General features: G+C 39.4%; 1 protein-coding gene across 3 annotated transcripts in view; it reads right to left on the reverse strand.

The window, feature by feature from the left end:
• Window positions 1-19,600, reverse strand: part of St18 (ST18 C2H2C-type zinc finger transcription factor) — a 110,346-nt gene that overhangs the window by 42,751 nt on the left and 47,995 nt on the right. For all 3 annotated transcript variants that reach the window (XM_076924421.1, XM_076924419.1, XM_076924420.1), the window contains 5 exons: window positions 18,367-19,152; window positions 13,921-14,055; window positions 12,234-12,324; window positions 10,920-11,024; window positions 205-398 (listed from right to left, as the gene is read on the reverse strand). In XM_076924421.1, coding sequence (XP_076780536.1) covers window positions 205-398; window positions 10,920-11,024; window positions 12,234-12,324; window positions 13,921-14,055; window positions 18,367-19,152 — 1,311 coding nt within the window. The remainder of the gene's footprint in view (window positions 1-204; window positions 399-10,919; window positions 11,025-12,233; window positions 12,325-13,920; window positions 14,056-18,366; window positions 19,153-19,600) is intronic.

Genomic DNA, 19,600 nt, shown 5'->3' on the forward strand with positions numbered 1-19,600 from the left:
AATAATGGCAATATCTGTAAAATAACTAGTAACTTACAATATTTGGTATAACTTCGATATAAATTTAGTAATAAGGGTTAACTTACCTATTTTACTATTCTTTCCTGTCATGTCTAAGGGGGACATTATGTATTTGTGTAAATAAACCTCTGTACAAAATTCACTTTGTGGTAATTAGTGTAAGTATTCAAATTTGAAGCTTACATTCAGGAAATGGTGGTGCTTTTGGTCCTTGCCCTGTTTGTAGAAAAGGACGTTTACCAAATACTTGTGCATCAAAACTGGCATAATCAAATGGTACTTTCCCAAACTTCTCTTGTTCTTTTGATGCAGAGGCTCTTGGAGAAGTGATGGCTTGTGAGCGGAAATTAAATTCAATTTGCTTCACCAAATTCACCCTGATAAAAGTAAAGAAGTAGTTTGAAGAAAATAGAAAGAAACTGTTGGTCAGAATTCACAGTAGATGGAATTACTCCTGCCTGTCAGTTCACAGAGACAATATCCGGCACTTAGAGCAGATGTGCTCACAAGAGAGCAGATACTGTGAGTTGTGGTGAGATGGAGCTGCATCTTCTGTGTTCAAATCTGCCATCAGCAAAAGAGGGCTATTCAGTCCTTATTCACATATATTCAATGTATTGACATTATGTATTAAATTGCCATTATTTCATGATGTATCTCAATTACCATATTATTATACTCATCACAGTTTTAATAGAATTGTTTCATTCCAAGTGTGATTTAGACAGTCCTGTGGATTTTTTGTATCTGGACTAAGTATGAACATGGTACCTATGAAGTCAGCTCTGGCCAAGGAAAGTAGAATTCTACTTAGCTGTGGTCTATGTGACAGAGATTACAAACAAACACACCTTTCAGGATTTTCAAAACATAGCCAGGAGGTGGTGGCCCATGCCTTTAATCCCAGCACTTGGGAGGCAGAGACAGGTGGATTTCTGAGTTCGAGGCCAGCCTGGTCTACAAAGTGAGTTCCAGGACAGCCAGGACTACACAGAGAAACCTTGTCTCAAAAACAAAAAAAAAAAAAAAAAAAAAAAAATCCTCAAAATAAAAAATATTTTCCTTTTATTTTATAACTAAATATGAATGTTAAAATGTTGATGATCTCTTATGGCCTGGGTAAAACTTCTCAAATGGTACATTAAAAATACTTAAGGAAAAAAAAATACTTAAGGAATCCAGTCTCTTGTTATAGACCCAGCATCTCCTAACTCTTTCATCTTTTCCTCTCTTCCTCTATGACTCTGCTGATCCACAGCTACAACACTAGGCTGGGATTCAGGCTGGTAACTTATATCGTCTTCTTTGTGCTCCACTCCAGTCTCTCTAAACTTACTCTTATTCCTGATGCAGCTAGCAGTGAACTACAATAGTCCATCTTGATCTTGAAGGGAATGAACCTCATGATGTAATCTCAGGGTTCCCCTAATTCTTCCCCAAGATCACTCTCAGCCTGTCCTTCTAACTCAACTCTCTTCCTTTGTGACTCCTGCCAGCCACAGAACATCTCTCTACCAGGGATTCCAGAGCAATTACACTTGGCATAGACATAAATTAAGCAATAGAATCCAAAGAATTCAGCACCCCCCCCAAAAGAGCAGATATCTGCACCAACAAATATGTAAAAGTCATCGCAACTCCAGATGATTAGATCCCAAGACAAAAACCACAACCCTGACCAAGCAAGACAATATACCTCTTCCATATTGTAATAAGTTCACTCAAAAGCAATTTAACTAAAGAACAAGATTAGAGCTTCAAAATTGAATTTACAAATACATTTATGTCTTTAAAGAGGATATGAATAAATGCCACAATGAAGACTGTAAAAACACTAACAGTTGAATGAGATAATGAAAACAATTTAAGACATAAAAGTAGAATTTAACAAAGTAACAGAATCACTAAAGGGAACTTAAACTAATATATTACTGCAATTGAGACACTTAGGATATTAAAACAAAATGAACCACCACCCCTCAGAGCTAGCCTCACTGACAAATTAAAAACATGAAAATAAATTAATTTCATATCTTGAAGAAAAGGTAGTAAAAGTAGTATCTCAGTTAAAGAAAATGCTAAATATTTAGGGAAGGAAGGAAGGAAGGAAGGAAGGAAGGAAGGAAGGAAGGAAGGAAGAAAAAAGAAATTAGGCACAAGCATTCAGGAAATCTGAGAAACCATGAAAAGACCAAATCCATGAATAATGGGTGTAGAGACGGGAGAAGAAGGGAGAAGAAACCAAAGTCAGGTCATAAATTACTGTTTAAAAAATCATTCAAAGTATCTCCAATCTAAAGAAAGAGATGATTATAAAGGTACAAGAAACATAGTGAACACCAAAGAGATTGAATCAGAAAAAGGAACTCTTCATAGCACATAATAATCAAATGCTAAATGTTCAGAATGATAAAAGGATGTCACAAGTTGCAAAGAAAAAAGACAAAGTAACATATAAAGGCAGACCTATTAGGTATCATCTGACTTCTCAGTGGAGATTCTGAAAGCTGGAAGTCTGGATGAGCTCTGAGAGATCACAGATGACAATTCAGACTATTGTACCCAGCAAAACTTATAAACACAATAGACAGAGAAAGAAAACCATTTCATAATTAAAACCAAATTCAAACAATATCTGTCTACCTATCCAGAAGTGAATAGAAGGCACTAAAAGGAAACCTTTATTATCAAGAGAAAAGTTAACTACACACAAGAGAACATAAGGAATAAATAAAGCCAGAACAGTTAATTCAAAGAGGAGAAAAATCTCCACACAACAAAATAATGGTGATTAATAAACATTGCTTATTAATAACTCCCAGTATTAATGGTCTATATTCCCTATACAATAAAAAGACACAGACTATTAGGCTGGTTTAGAAAACAGGATTCATCTTTTTCCTGTATCCAAGAAACATGTCTTTAAAGATAGACGCAACCTTAAGGTATTCTAAGGGAATAAAACCAAGAGGCATGAAGGTGTAGCTATTTTAATATCTTACAAAACAGATTAAAAAGCAAAACTGACCAACTAATTAGTAGATATAGGAAAGCACAATACCTATTCATCAAAGGAAAATTTAACCAGAGTATATTAAAGTTTTAAACATTATGCATCAAACACAAGTATAGAAAATCCTAAAGGAAACACATCTCCTATCACACACTGACCATCATACAGTGACAGTAAGTGGCTTCAGTACTCTACTCTCACCAATCTGAACATGCCCACAAAAGCTAAACAAGGAGAGTCTGGAGTCAATAAACATCATAAATCAAATTTATCTAACTGACATCTACAGATCAAACACAAAATATTATACTTTCTTCTCAGCAGCTCATGGAACTTTCTCCAAGAATGACCACATATTAGGTACAAAGAAAATCTGAAAAGATATAAGAAAATTGAATATCACCCTGCATCTGACTACCATCGATTAAAGCTATATATTTACAACAAAAACAGCAGAAAGCACATAATTTCATGGAAACTAGACAACTTACTACTGAATAAAAACTGGGTGAAGACAAACATCCATAAAGAAAGTAAAACTGTTTTATAATTGAATTAAAATAACAATATAACAAACCTATGGGCCATATTAATGGCAGTTCTAAGAGGCAAGTTCATATCACTAAGGATCTACATAAAAATAATTGTTGAGATTTCATATTACTTAGTGACAAATGTGAGAGATCTAGAAACACACACACACACACACACACACAAAATACCCAGAAAGTGTAAATGGAAAGAAGTAATCAAACTCAAATTATCAAACTGAAATCAATAAAATAAAAATAAAACAGTTCATTTGACAAAAGTAAAATTGATAAACCCTGAGCAAAATTAACTAAAAAAAAAAAAAGAGAAAGATAAAAATCAATAAAGTAGGAGATAAAAAGGGAGACATTAGAATAGGCACTGAAGAAATTCATAGTATCATAGAAATGTATTTTAAAAGTTATATCCCGCCTTCTGGTCTGGGCCTGAGCACTGAGCAGATTCCAGGCAGCAGCTCTGCACCCAATCTCACAGAACACAGAGGAAGCAGGCCTCCCAAGAGCTCTAACTCAGGCAGTACCTTAGGTAAGAAGACAATACCACCCGCTCCAAACAGGGAGTAACTGGGACCCACCAGGACCCAAGAATTCACTCCTAGCCTAAAGCACTGGTTTCTTCCTGCCTGGGCCCGAGCACTGAGCAGACCTTGGGCTGTAGCCCCAGTAGTAACACCTATCCCACACAGTTCTTATAAAACCAAAATAATAGGAAATAATAGGAAATACAGGAAAATAATAGGAAAGACAGGCTCCAGTCAGAGACAGGGCAGGTAGCACTAAGGAGACCCAGATGGCAAAAGGCAAGCACAAGAACATAAGCATCAGCAACCCAGGGTACTTGGCATCACCAGAACCTAGTTCTCCCACACTAGAAAATCCTGAATTCCCTATAACACCAGGAAAGCAAGATTCAGATTTAAAACCACTTTTAATGATGATGATAGAGGACTTTAAGAAGAAAATAAATAGCACTCTTAAAGAAATTGAGGAGAACACAGGTAAATAGATAGAAGCCCTTAAAGAGGAAACACAAAAATACCTTAAAGAATTACAAGAGAACACACCAAACAGGTGAAGGAATTGAACAAAATCATATAGGACATAAAAATGGAAGTAAAAACAATAAAAAAATCACAAAGGGAGACTACCCTGGAGATAGAAAACCTAGGAAAGAAATCAGGAGTCATAGACACGAGCATCACCAACAGAATACAAGATAGAAGAGAGAATCTCAGGTGCAGAAGATACCATAGAAAATATTATCACAACTGTCAAAGAAAACTCAAAATGCAAAAAGTTCTTAACACAAAACATCCAGGAAATCCAGGACACAATGAGAAGACCAAACCTAAGGATAATAGGTATAGAAGAGAGTGAAGATTTCCAAATTAAAGGGCCAATAAATATCTTCAACAAAATTATAGAAGAAAACTTCCCTAACCTAAAGAACGAGATGCCCATAAACATACAAGAAACCTACAAAACGCCAAATAGACTAGACCAGAAAAGAAATATCTCCCATCACATAATAATCAAAACACCAAGTGCACAAAACACAAAAAAGAATATTAAATGCAGTAAGGGAAAAGGCCAAGTAACATATAAAGGCAGACCTATCAGAATTACACCAGACTTCCCTCCAGATACTATAAAAGTGAGGAGATCCTGAACAGATGTCATACAGACCTTAAGAGAACAGAAATGCCAGCCCAGGCTACTCTACCCAGCAAAACTCTTAATTACCATAGATGGAAACCAAGATATTCCACAACAAAACCAAATTTACACAATATCTTTCCACAAAGCCAGCACTACAATGGATAGTATCGGGAAAGCTCCAATACAAGGAGGGAAATTATACCCTAGAAAGATCAAGAAAGTAATCCTCTTCCAATAAATCCAAAAGAAGATAGCCACACAAACAATGCCAGCGCTAATAACAAAAATAACAGGAAGCAACAATCTCCTCTCCTTAATATCTCTTAACATCAATGGACTCAATCCCCCAATTAAAAGACATAGGCTAACGGACTGGATATGTAAACAGGACCCAGCATTTTGCTGCATACGGGAAACCTACCTCAGTGACAAAAACAGACACTACCTTAGAATAAAAGGCTGGAAAACAAATTTTCAAGCAAATGGTCTTAAGAAACAAGCTGGAGTAGCCATTCTAAAACCTCCAGCCTGAGAACACAAAGGGAGGGACCATGGCTCCACCTGTATAGGTAGTTGAGGGTGGCCTTGTTAGGCATCAGTGGAAGTGGAGGGCCTTGGTGCCTGAAAGTTTGGATTTCTTAGTGTTGGGGAATTTGAGAACATGGAGGCGGGAATGGGAAGATGGTGGAAGCACACCCTCATAGTAATAGGAGGAGGGGGATTGGATAAGGGGTTTTGAAGAGAATGGAAGAGGAGATAACATTGAAAGGTAAATAAATAAAATATCCAATTAAAAAAAGAGACAGATAATGGGTCTGGCAATTGTAGTTGAGCAGTCAAGACTTTTTGTCAACAATTTACTACAGGAATTTCATATAATTCTCAAGGACAAGGTATTGTAAAAGAGGCCCATGGAACTTTAAAACGATTGTTGAGACATACTGTTGCTGAGACAAAAGAATGATGCTCACCTGTGAGCTTGCTGAGTGCCCTGACAAAGGGACTGGGGATCTGAATTGGACATATGTTCCTGACCCACATTTGGCTTGACTATATCCCAGATGGAACACGCTGCCTCACCTCAAGTTCTTAGACCTTGTGCAATAGAGAATTGAAAAGAGAAATTATGTCTCTTGTATCCTTCTTAAAGGTGACCAGGTATTTGGACTCAATCATGTACTGGTCTAGAAATCAATCCAATGTGGGAAATAACAGTCTACTTTTGGAAGACTGGATCTGGACTTTGTCAGAGACATATTTGGAAGCTAGCTGTAGCTCACTATGATGCTACAATGCCAAGAGATAAAGTTGGGACAGGATCTGAACATCAAACAAGAGTTAGTGCATGTTTTAAGGCTCTTTTAATTGTCAAGCTAAAATTGGTTTTGTCTCTTCTACAGCATTTATTGTAAGTTGCATTGATTGTATAATTTCCAATTATGTTAGTGTGTTGAAACCTGGCATGTCTGTTACAGGTGTATATCAACCAGCTTTTGTCTCACTGCCCTGAGTATTAGAAAACCTCGAGTCTCTGAAAAAAATCCTAAAAGTGCTAGAAGAAGTGAATTAGGCTTTAAACAAAAGCAAGAGGTTAGCAGGCGTGATTATTGCTGGTATAACAGCTTTAATTCCATTAATTGCTAGCACCACTGCTTCTGAAATAGCACTGACACAAGGAGTTAAGACAACTATTTTTCTCAACCATCTAGCAAAAAATGTTACTAATGTATTGACTATACAAAAGGATTTATATAGGTATCTGGAACAAGGAATGATGCTTTATAACCCATTCAAATTATCTGAAGGAGGTTCAGGGTTAAAGAGTTACGAGCCATCCCAAGTGACATGACAAATATCAGTGGAGTAGTGACACTTTTGAAATTCACAATGATTGTCATTATAATTAGAAAAAAGTTTAAAGACACCTGTAGGATATTTGGCATAATCCTCTCTAGGTGTGTTAACTTTGCATAGTGAGATTATGAATTTAAAGAATGTTGCTCTGTTGACCTTTGATGCTGCAGATAATGCTGATAAAATTATCCATGGCCTGAGGTCAGTATTTCCATTTTGGACAAACCTCAGGAATGAATATATATATCTTGATCAAGCTAGCCCTTCTTGTCCTGGGAATATTTTTACTCTTGCCCATCATGTTAAAGATTATCATTAACAGCATCAACATGTTGTCAGCCAAAGTACACGGCTTAAACCTGAAAATTGACCTCCAGACAGAGTTATTAAATTAATAGGTTGGCAAGCCAAGGATGGGTAAGATTCTGCACAGAGCCTTACCAACCTAAGAAAGAAGCACATTGTCTTTGATAATGCATATTCCATGATGGGTAAGGAAGGCATTCTTGTCAGAAAGACATAAGACAGGATCAGTCTTATTAACGAAATAAAAAAGGGGGAGAGGTGGAGAGTCCTTGGGACTGCTTGGCAAGAAGCTGACATGGGATAAGGACAAGGAAAGGGACTGCTTGACAGGAATATGACATTGGTCCAAAAACAAGGAAGTAGGCTTCAAGCAGGAATCTGACATTAGGCTAGAACAAAGAAGTAATTTCAGGTAGGAGTCTAAATCATAGGCTACAACAAAGAAATAATCTCAGGCAGAAACCTTAATATTAGGCCAGAACAAAGAAGTAATTTCAGACAGGAATCTTAATTTTAGGCTAGAACAAGGAAATGGGTTTCAGACATGAAAATGACCTTGGGCTAGGATATGGAAGTAGGCTCAGATACTTTGGTCATCCTGATAAGCCTTTAGAAACAGTGATTACGGGAGTGTTCATGTAACTTTGTTTAATGCCTTGCTTTTTCTTTGACTATTTGTGTTTATTGTATTGCTTATTCCTCGACTATATGCATCTATTTTATTGCTAGACCCTCAACCTAGAACTGACCTTAATGCATGCATGTAATCAAAATGGTATAAAAGCATAAAGGAAGAGGGAGTATGATAGGGGGTTCTAGGGAGGGGAAATGGGGAAAGGGGATGACATCTGTATTGTAAATAAATAAAATATCCAATTAAAAAAGTTATATCCCACCAAACTGTAAAACCTAAAAGAAATAAATTTCTTGATATATATGACCTACTAAAGTTAAGATGAAATAAACAATTTAAACACACTCATATCTCCTAATGAAATAGAATCAGCAATTAAAAATTTGATCCATGCCCATATTTCCTACCCAAAAAGTCCAGGGCCAGATCAAATCAGCACAGAATTCCCCTACACGTTCAGAGAAAAACTAATGTCAATAATCCTCAAATTACTCTGAAAAATTGAAACTGATGGAACAGTTTCCTTTTTTTTCAATGTCACTATTACCATTCTATGAAAAACACAGAAAATCCCAACAAGAAGAAAACCACAAACCAATATACACAATGATGCATATAAATGCAAAAACTCTCAATAAAATACTTGCAAACTAAATTCAAGAATACCAAAACATTATTCACCTTGATAAAGTTGGCTTCATTCAAAAATGTAGGGATAGTTAATATAAGTAAACCAGTCACCAGAATCCAATACATAAACAGAATAGAAACATTGTCTACCTGACACAACAGGACTGATGACACATATGAAATCAGAGATTATGACAAGCATGCATAAGACTGAACAAGTTCAAACTACACAAATTCTCAGCACATGGGAGAAGAAGTGGACAATAGTCCCACCTGCAATGTAGATGCTATTTGCAATTGATTCTTGCTGGTAAAGGAAAATTCAATGTTCTGTACTGGAGTGGCACTGGGTATATCATCCACAGTCCGTGGCATGCCCTGTGCCCAGGAGTAGCTGCTCAACACAGACTCCATGCTGCGTGGGTATGTGCATAAGTGCACAGGTGTGCTTCTTATTTCATTTTGTTTTGGTAGTTTTTGTTTTGTTGTTTTTTTGTTTATTTTGATTTTTCACTTGTTTGTTTTTTAGAGTAGGGAGACTGAGTAAGCATATGTATGAAATTGGATAGGAAAGGAGGTGGGGGATACCTGAGAGAAATTGGGGGAGCAAAAATAATATGGTCAAAATATATTGTATGAAAATTTTCTTTTGAATAAAGAAATAAGGGGTTGATGAGTGGATCTTATGGAAAGTTGGCTTACCAGACTGAAATTGTAGAAATACTATAACCTAAAATGACATTAGTTTCTAAAGCAATGAGAAAACAAGAAACTCAATTTTAGTTCTCCATAAGCACACATAGGGAGAATCAAGAGAACATTCTAATACCAATGAAAACTCCATGTTAAGATTTCTTATTGCTACATATTTAATAATTTGTGATTTTAACTTGACATGTTTTTCACTCATGTGACTTGAATGCCGACTTTGATTCTTTGGGAATCCATATCCTGTGTGCTTTTTTGAATTGTCAACTTGATACAACCTGAAGTTAACCTGGAAGCAGGAACCTCAACTGAGGGACTGGTCAGATTACACTAGCCTGTGGCCATGATTGTCTTGGTAGATTGTTGTAGTAAGGGCCCTGTGCTATCCAAGCAGCACCCATTCGGAGACAGGTTGGCTTGGGATGTGCAACAAAGCTAGCTTAACAGCCAGAGAGTGAGCCAGTAAGCAATGCCAGGACTTGGTTTCTTTTTCAGTTCTGACTTGAATTCATTACTTTTATTTTGTGTGTACATTTTTTTCCTGCATGAATAGAGTGCTGGACCTCTGGGAACTGGAGCTATGGATGGTTGTACACTGCCATGTGGGTGCTAGGATCTGACCCCAGCCTTCTGCAAGAGCAGCCAGCACTCTTAACCAGTATGCCACACTAGCCCACACCCCCAGCTTGAACTATTGCTCTGACTTCCCTTGGTTATAAATTGTGCTCTGGAAGTGTAAAACAAGCAAGCAAGCAAACAAACAAACAAACAACCCCCCAAAAAACCCAAACAAAAAAAAACCCAAATCCATTTATCCCCCTCTTTGCTTAGTCAGAGCGTTTTATCACAAAAACAGAAAGCAAACTACATACCCCAGAAATACTGAAGTGTCTACCAGTTGTTTTTACATTTTAGTGGCTCATTAACAACAGTTATTTGATAGTCTTTTTCTAGCCTCAAATAACTTTTTACTACATGCATAATGTTACTAAATATACTTATCATTGCCTTAAGTAACAACATTCATGTTCTGTAAAAAACCTTTGAAACTATTAGATATTCTGAGGAACTTGGGCACTGGGGGGGGTGGGATGGGAGACTTTGTTAACAGAGACATATGGAAGCCCTGTTTATATGTGGACTTAAAGAGAGCACATAACATCACACACTTACACAAATGTTCCTGGTTGAGTTTCTTCCAGGCAGAAAAGTAGCCAGTCACATATAGTAGCCTACCGGGTATTATATTAGTGAGAGAACTTCTATTATGTATGTGATTTCATACTTTACTCCTTTAGTTCACCTGTATTATGCTAGTCTTATAAAGATATGGACTTCAGGTTTGACTTCTAAAATGCCCCCTAGATAGTTTGAATGATGCTCTTATTCCTTAGTCTGGCAAATTGCCTGCCCACATCAATCTACCGGTGGCTCAACATGACATGCAGACAACAGTGAAGTGACACCCAAAGAACAGAGGCTTTTCCGGGTGGGATCCAACATGAACAGAGGGCATTAGCCATGTTCTGAAGGTTCATCATACCTGTGAGCTTGCTCAGGAGACTGCCCAGTCTGGGAAGAATCAAGTTGACTTTTGTCCTGGGTCATTGCCAACTTTTCAGCTGCAGCAATTGGACACCCAGAAAGACTGTTTCAAAAAAGAAGAGTTGGAGGACGTGAGTGAGCGTGACAATGTGGTCTGCCTTGGCACAGGCATGCAACACCCTTGGCACACAGCGGATGTTAAGTCATATTAATAGTTCACTCAGCACCGTTGTCATACAAAAGTTCCCAAAGGCTTTGCAAACTGCAGTGTCTATGTTTGTTCCCTAGCTCTATCTCAGAGGTGACAAGTAGTAAATCCATTTAAAGAGAAATCAAAATATTATGTAATGGGGAAATATCAAAAGGATCCTGACACTCAGTCCTGTAAGTATAGTGTGCTCATCACTATACACATTTGTCTGATTACAAAAGTTAGCATGATGATCTCAGGATTTAACTTGGGAACTTTAGCAAAATTTTAGAGACTAAATTTTACATGTCAGTCAAATTGAAAGCACAAATATATGAAATCATTATGGCAATCTTCTTATAAGCCAGACTGTAGCTCATAACTATACATTCAATATGTAAAATAAAATGTACACATAAAAATTCCAGGGATGGAGAGATGACTCTCTAGTTAAAAACACTTGCTGTTCTTCTAGAGGACCTGGGTTCGATTCTCAGCACCCACATGGCTGTTCATAACCATCTATAGTTCTAGTTCTAAGAGACCCCATATCCTCTGCTAGCCTCTGTAGGCATTGCACACATGTGGTTCAGACACACACACACGCAAAACATCTATACACATTAAAATACATATTAAAAATAAAACAATTTAAAGTATCTACATGTACAAACCATATGTTAGTGTATACACACAAATATGCTTTACTTTACTTTCAAAATTAATAAAATTAGCATCTACTCCATGCATGGTTTATAATCAAAACACCTATGAAGCCTTTCTAAATGCCTACCGTGTAAAATCATGATAACTAATAAGGAACACTGATGCTGGCCTCTGATATCCATGTGTACTGGTGAGATACAGGGCAGAAAAGAACGTGACCTGTGTGTGTGGCTGTATGAACACAGTCCCCGAGCATCTTTAAATACAACTGCTGCATTATTTTAGTTGACCACCAATATAAAACTTTCTGAGATTGAAACTACTTGCTAGCTATTTCAAGAGGTAACACTTAATAGTGACATAACAGTTCTCTCAAATGATGGTGTATTATTTCATTTGTGGAAAGTTTCTCTTGAATTTTTGCAATGTAAATGATTGTCAACTTATCAGAATTACCTTCTGTGAGTGTTGCGATTGCTGTTCACATGTCCCCTTCCTGTGCATCCTGGGGTGGGACACTTGAGCACATTCTCATGCATGGCAAGAACTAAGCACAGAATATCATGTTAAAGGTAAGAATGAATTACCATACATATGTAGCACAACATCAAATTTACTTCTCTATTTTACATTCAAATGACATCAGGCAAGCATTCACCATGTGATATAGTCATACTGAACAAAAGCCAGTGAGACTTCAGAAACTAAACCCAGAAAGCTAGTTCACGTATAAATTGTTCTAACAGTGTCAACCCTAGATCCTCTCCCCCAAATGGTTCTGCTCACATTAAACTGAGGAACAAGTCTTTGTAGTTCTGTAGTGTTGCCATATACATGTTAGGACAGAGCCGGCTGTTCTCCAGTCTGAAATGAGAAGTTCCTTAACCCCCACCTTTCTTTCTAAGTATATTTCTGCACAGGAACTTTGTTTTCCCACACAGCTCTTTCAATCATTTCCCTGTAACTTGTAGGTTTGTAGCATGTAGCCGTTTATTCAGAAATAAAATATTTCTGAAGTGGTAATATTTTCCATCTGTACATCCACTATCACTTACCAAGTGACTACTGGTCAGAGTAAGGCTGAATGAGGCATAAAATGGTCAGAATGAGCAACTGATAATGCTACTGGGTGGGGAATAGCTAGAGACTTGCCAAGTCCTGACACCCAGCTGGGGATGTTGAGGTATCCCCACTTTTACCCATGGGCTGGCCCAAGAACTATCCCAATAAATACAGAGAGACTGTGTGACATACCAGTGATTTAAGCTCATCCTGCCCTTTACCTCTATGGCCCAGATCATTGAAGAACAATGCTGGGCATAAGGGAGGGAAGGCTGCTGCTGCTCTGGGAGGCGCAGATGTAACAGGACATCCTGAGAAAATTCTGGGCAGGCCAGGTAGCCAGAGTGACCTTCCTCTGAATGGAGACTAGATGCTGACCTCATGCAGTCACACTATGCAATAACACTGACTAATCTTCTATATCCACGTTCTGATTTAGTGACCATCTTGTTGCCCTTCTCAGGGCCAGCCAAGTCACAGAGAGTGTGCAAGTTGTCCACAAGGTGTCCTCTTAAGATGCCAATCAACAATTTTGCAGCTCACACCCCAGCTACCTCACACTCCGGGGCACTCTCCTTTTGTATAATAATCTCAGAGTCAGGAAGTAGAGGACTATGACCATCCTTATGCTTCAAATAGACCTGGTTTTGATGAATCTCCCACAGAAGGGGACTAGTGCTTTTACACACTGTCTTCTTGACTTTCCCTCCTGGGTACCTTGTGTTATTACACATTACACATTAGATCGCTACTTCCTTACAGCCATTGGTAATGAGCTATCTTTTCAATAACAAATGTCTCTTCAACTGAAATTACTACTTTTTTTTTTCTAATACACACAGACAAACTGTGCACAGGAGAGCAAAAGAGAGGCAAACTCCATAAGTATGAGGCCAGACCTTGTCTCAAAATCAAAAAATAAGCAAATAAAAACCCCTCACATTGTTACATGGAAATTGCTTGACACATGGAGGTAAGATTATATTTCCATTCCTAATTCTAGCTGGAAGGGACAGAGGACCTCTGTGTGAGGCTGCGCATATGAATGAATAGGTGTGTCCTCAGGAGAAGGAGTACTCACTTTCCAGAGGAACTCGCACTTTGTGGGGGCACCCGGAAAGGCTGCGGTGGTGGGGGTAGAGCCCCGTTACGTGCCCTGTGCCATCACAGCCAGGAATGGGGCACTTGGCCTCCCTCCTTTCAGGCCTTGGTGAATCTATAGAGAAATTGAATTGAGACACTCACATGCTGCTGCTTCCCCATCGTTCAATAGAGTGGCCTTGCGGGTGTCACTCATACTCTATTCAGTTCTGCCACCATAAACATTCTTCTTACGTTGCCTTGAATAAAACCCTCAACTAAGACCCGTGCAAGCAAAATGCATTTTCAATTTTCTTGGATTCCTAAGCAAAGGCTGAGACAGGGCAAGGGACTGTTAAAATATAGAGATGGTTTTAGGTTGTCATGTCACATACTATAGTTAAATTTTTATTATGAAACACCACCTTGTGCCAGAAGGTGAACATGCTCCTGAAAAGAAGAAAGAAGAAAAACAAGAAAAGATAATTTATTTAACCTTGAACCATCCTCTATTGAAAGAGTTTTGAAATGGCAGATTTAAAATTACAAGACAAAGAGCCCACCATATTGGCAAAAGGCCTCTGTGGCTTTGTCCCTTTGGGTCCCTGGCAGCAGCTGAAGTTGGGAGTGAACTAGCTATTCACATAAAAGTTGAGCTTGGTTCCTGCAAAGCAGCTGATGGGGAGGGAGAGTGGTCAGGAGGCTGATGCAGGGTAGAGAAGACAAGCTTTACAACCAAGTGCTCCAAGATAATTTTTTTTTTTTTTTTTTGGTTAGGGATATGTGAGGTGACCATGGTGGGAACCTGTGGTTACTGCTGCAGAAACTCAGAGCTGAGGTGATGGGAGCTTTCAGGGGGAAATATTCTAGGAGGGTATCTGAGGAGAGGGAAGTATGGAGAGTGGGGCTTCTAAGCCAGTTGAGGACTCAGTGCCGCTAAGGATGGGGCTCTTAGGTAGTGCCAGCTGCCACAGGACAAAACCTTAAGATGGGAGGGCTGAAGATACTAGGGGTCTGATTTCCTGGTACATACAGTTGAGGATGAGAGAGGCTTATAAATGCATAACATGAATGATACAGAATAGGAATCTGGATGAGGCTGGCACTAACACATGTATAGGTACAGATACAAAAAGACACGTGTATATGTATATACGTGCACCTGTGCAAACACACATATGCATATATGCACACAGTCACATGCACATGTGCATACACATACATGGACACACATGAGCATACATGCACATGTGTACACATGCACACACATACATGCACACATGAACATTTATATAACATACACATGTACACACACATACACATGGCCAATGTAGTAACTAAAATTGACGCAGGAATGCAATTTTATTGTCCAAACTGCTCTAACATGTAGGATGATACTCATCGGGAGACAAAGGAGAAGGAGTATGTAAGTCCTCAGAGGAAGAAGCAAAACAGCCTTCAGAAGGGATGCGGACTTTCAACACCAACAAGAATACTGAGCAGGCTTGAAACCCATGGTGACGATAAGTAATCTATATAACCCTGCTCACAGGGCTGCTGCCCTGTAGTAGGCATAAGGCATTGTCACGTGGGGATGGGAAATTGGAACCACCCAGAGTAGGCCAATGACATGGGATGTGTCAGCCATCTCCATGGGACTACACTGCACAAGCAGACATGTCTCTGTGATACCAAGTCACTCCAGTTGTTGGATTACAAGCAGTCCTAGGCAGATGGGGCACAGCAGGCTGTGTGTAATCCAATTACATGGGGGCATGGTTTCAGGAAAGAAGGAGGGGCTGAGGATCCTCCAAGTTGTAGGTAGTGCTGACAGTTCAGGGCCAGTCAGGAGGCTGAAAGGAGATTGCTGCAAAGACAGGGATACCCCTGGAACAGCATGAATAACTAAAGAAAAGACTGAACTGAAACAACTGATGTGTGGGCATGTTCTTTTCTGTACTCTGTAAGAGAAAAAAACTATATTAAGATGGTGATGTTTTATAACTCTGTACATACAAGTTTTAATACATGAAAATATATTGCCAAGTTTCAAGTCCACTTTGGGCATGTAAAACCTATATGCCACTGGTCAACATCTTTGAAGTTTGGTGGGAGTGAACTGAGGGGCCTTTGTGACAGCGTTGTGAAGAGCCACTCGCAGAGAGAAGACTGCAGTGTCTGTTTTGATGTGCTTCCTCTCTTGGATCTTGTCCACATGACACCACATTTCTAAGCACTGACAGGGTTGGCGCCGAGCGCTTCCCCCTCCTCGGCACACTGTGTGTCTGAGGGAAGCCAAAAAGGGTGCTGGAGATAACAGGGCTGGCACCTGCCCAGGTGGGGCCCACTGACAGACAGTCCACCACACACCTTTGTCTGCGGCCCTCTCCTGGGCCTCCCAAACAAAGCTGCATATGAAATGCTCTGGAGGGCAGAACCTGTTTGCATGATAAGAAACCAGAGCACAGGCTCAGGGCAGCTTCCCATCCGCCTCTTCTTTCATTTTCTTTGTATAGCACTCCACAATGAGGGGACTTCATATTCCAGGGCTACTGTGTCCTGGTTGCCTGGGACCATCCTCCTTCACACCAGGCAGACTGGCCCCATTGTTCCTATTGCTTCTTTTTACTTGACAAGTGCCACATGATGGGGCAACACAGCGCTTACACTGTAGCCTCATCAAATGCTCAGTGGCAGAGTTTAACAAACTTGCTGTAGCACTACTAGCGCCTCTGTAGACTCGGGTAGAACAACATGCTAAATCCTAATGTCCTGCCCTTAACAGAGGAGTCCATGACTAAGGCATGTCCAAAATCAGAATAGCATTTTAGGGAAGATAACAAAGGGTGGCCAGAATGATCACTTGTAAATACAGAATGCAGGTCAAAGGACAATGCCCCCAGACTTCTGGTTCTAAGAGCATTAAGGAGTGGGTGTGTGAATGTGGAGCTCTGCAGGTGTCAACACCCATGCACACACAGCAACATGGATCGCACCTATTTGGCTCAGCTGAGCCTGCTCACCTTCCACGGGTTTGGAACGCTAAAGCAATGCCAGGCCTGTGCCATAGGACATCCTGTTAGTTCTTCCAGTACCCCCCCCCCCAGCAGTGCCCCAAGCTGCTAAATACACACCTTGTTGTATTATTAATTTTGAAAACATACATGACTTTTAAAACCTTTTTTTAAAGTAACCAAAAGATCATCAAGCACTTCAAGTTAAAATAAAGTTTCTACAAACATGAGGTAACACTTCCTGTAAAACATCATCCATAGCAAGCTGAAACATCATTTTGTAGGTGATTTAAAAAGAAAAAAATGTTGAACGCTAAACTGTTGCATGCCCTTCAGATTTCTAAAATGTTAAGTGGGGGGAAATATAGATCTTAAAACCAATATAATATGACTTACAGTGAATGCCATCTTTTTCCGATTTTTTTAGTTTATCTTTTAAAAAGACGGTAAGAAAAATTAACAAACTATACTGTGTATCCTTACTATACTTAGTCTATTTTCTCAGAGTTGCAAGGCAGTATTTGTAAACAGAAGGTAAGTATCAACATGGACTTGTAATTATCAAACAGTTAGCTTGTGGGTCATTTACCCCAATGAGAATGTCTAAGGAAGCAGATGCCAGTCCTCTAAGCCCTCGAGACCTATGGCCACAGCATTGCCTTCTATCTTTCCCTGATTCTGTGGTTATCAGATTCCATGGGGTCCAACAATCTCCAGAAAATTTTGCTGAACCAAAAACAATTTTGAAGGTTTGAATCTAACTGGGCGCCAGTGGACTACTAGGAATATCACTCACTAATGGTGTAGGCTTTTTGTATGAGAACAGGCATAGTCCTCCATCAGGGAAGATATGTCATTCCCCTGGTGCTGGTAGAGCAATCTAAGGTCTTCTCCAAGCACATTCTGTCTGTAAGTTTAAGTCTGATTGAGGTATCTGTGGGCTCTTCCTGGTGAGCTAGGAAGAACATCATCTTACAAGTCTATTAGCTCCAGTTTTATCCTAAGAAGGCTCAGCACATCTTGCCTGCCTTCTAAGTGACTTGATGCCTGTTTTTGAAGCTTTCAAGCAACACCATAAGCCCAGAACAAAGGGTAGAATGATTTGTCTAATAAAATATATTAAAATCATGTGAAAATGTCCATTCAAACACTGTTAAGAGGTATGATGTGATTCTCAAGAGCTAATTCAGTGAGAAAATCAGATGGGATACATGTCTTTCAGGTGTTAAGATACCATAGCATCCACAGACCTTGAGCTGACAGCAACCGAAAGAGTGGTTGCAAAAAAAAAAAGGAATGGTCTCTCGCAATTATGAATTTATTTTAAAATTACATTAAGTTGTCAAAATGCTAATCTAGAAAGAATAAGCATATTTAATATTTCAAACTCTTAACCAACTTTCTTCCCGAGATGAATATAACAACATGCTTACGTTTATTGTTAAAGATTTGTCTTCCACTGGCATCAGTAACCCTGGGTTGCCTCCGTTCCCTTGCCAGGTGGTCCAGCAGAAATCGGTCCAGCTCCTTGTAGGTGTGATGGAAGACAGAACCTCGTTCAGCCTGGAGAGCAATAGCCTGTTCCAGCAAACTCAGGTTCCCCTTTGCTTTCTCCGCCACAGAAGGCTCTTCTGTTGCTGTGGCCAGGCTCTCACCCTCTGCAACCTCTGAGAAGGAAGGCTGGGCTTTCATAGCCAAGGATTCCATGTGAGAGTTCTGTGGGTCTCGCCCATCTGTGTCAGAATCACACCTGTTCTCACAAGGAATAAACTTGTCATCTTCAGCTTTTATCTCAGGAACTTCCAACACGTCCTTTGTATTGTATGTCAGCTTGCGTTTGGGGCCTTTGTGTGTGTCAGTGTCTTCTGATGAGTTGGAGCCACTGCCCCACCCATTCCCTGCACTGTCAGAGTCACTTTCACTGTCACCGGAATTGCAGAAAGGTGGCTGGGAATGGTGGACTTTGTCTCTTCCATTGTCGGAATTAACCATAAAGCATTCATCTGCTTCATCACTCTCTGCTTTTAAAGACTGGATGCCACTGGCATTTAAGTTCTCACCTGTGGTATGCACAGACTCACTTTCTTCAAATTTGCCTAAGTGCATCAGAGATTTCACCACGAGCTCTGGATAACACGTATATTGGTCTTCCTTCTGGAGAGAGCTTTCTTGTGCACGTAAATGAAGAGTCTCATCCATGGGCTTTACCATGATTCCATCTATGAAAAAAAGAAAACAGACATTGAAAAGAAACAGAACAAAAATATTTAAAGGATCAGGGCATAGTGGCAGGGGCCTATAATCCTAATACCTAGGAAAGAGAGGCAGGAGGCTACCAAGCTAAAGGCTGGTCTGGACCTCAAGTGAGATACTACCTCTAAAAAGTAGATCACTGACCAAGAAGCCAAAAATATTTTAAGGAGCTTGCATTACAATTCATGTACACGTGCACATGCGTGTGTGCACACACACATGCTTGCATATGTAAGTACATGGATACTGCTATACCTACAACAATGCATAATGTGTAGTGTCTATTCATTTTAAAAATAATGATGAGAAAAAAATAAATACTGTGGAATAAAATATGCTTAGTACTTCTGAATCTTCTGTAAATAAAAAGCTAAATTCTTTTAGAGCACTGTCATGGCAGAAATTGGTATTTGA

The sequence above is a fragment of the Arvicanthis niloticus genome, chromosome 25 (genome assembly GCF_011762505.2).
Source record: "Arvicanthis niloticus isolate mArvNil1 chromosome 25, mArvNil1.pat.X, whole genome shotgun sequence".
Lineage (NCBI taxonomy): Eukaryota > Metazoa > Chordata > Mammalia > Rodentia > Muridae > Arvicanthis > Arvicanthis niloticus.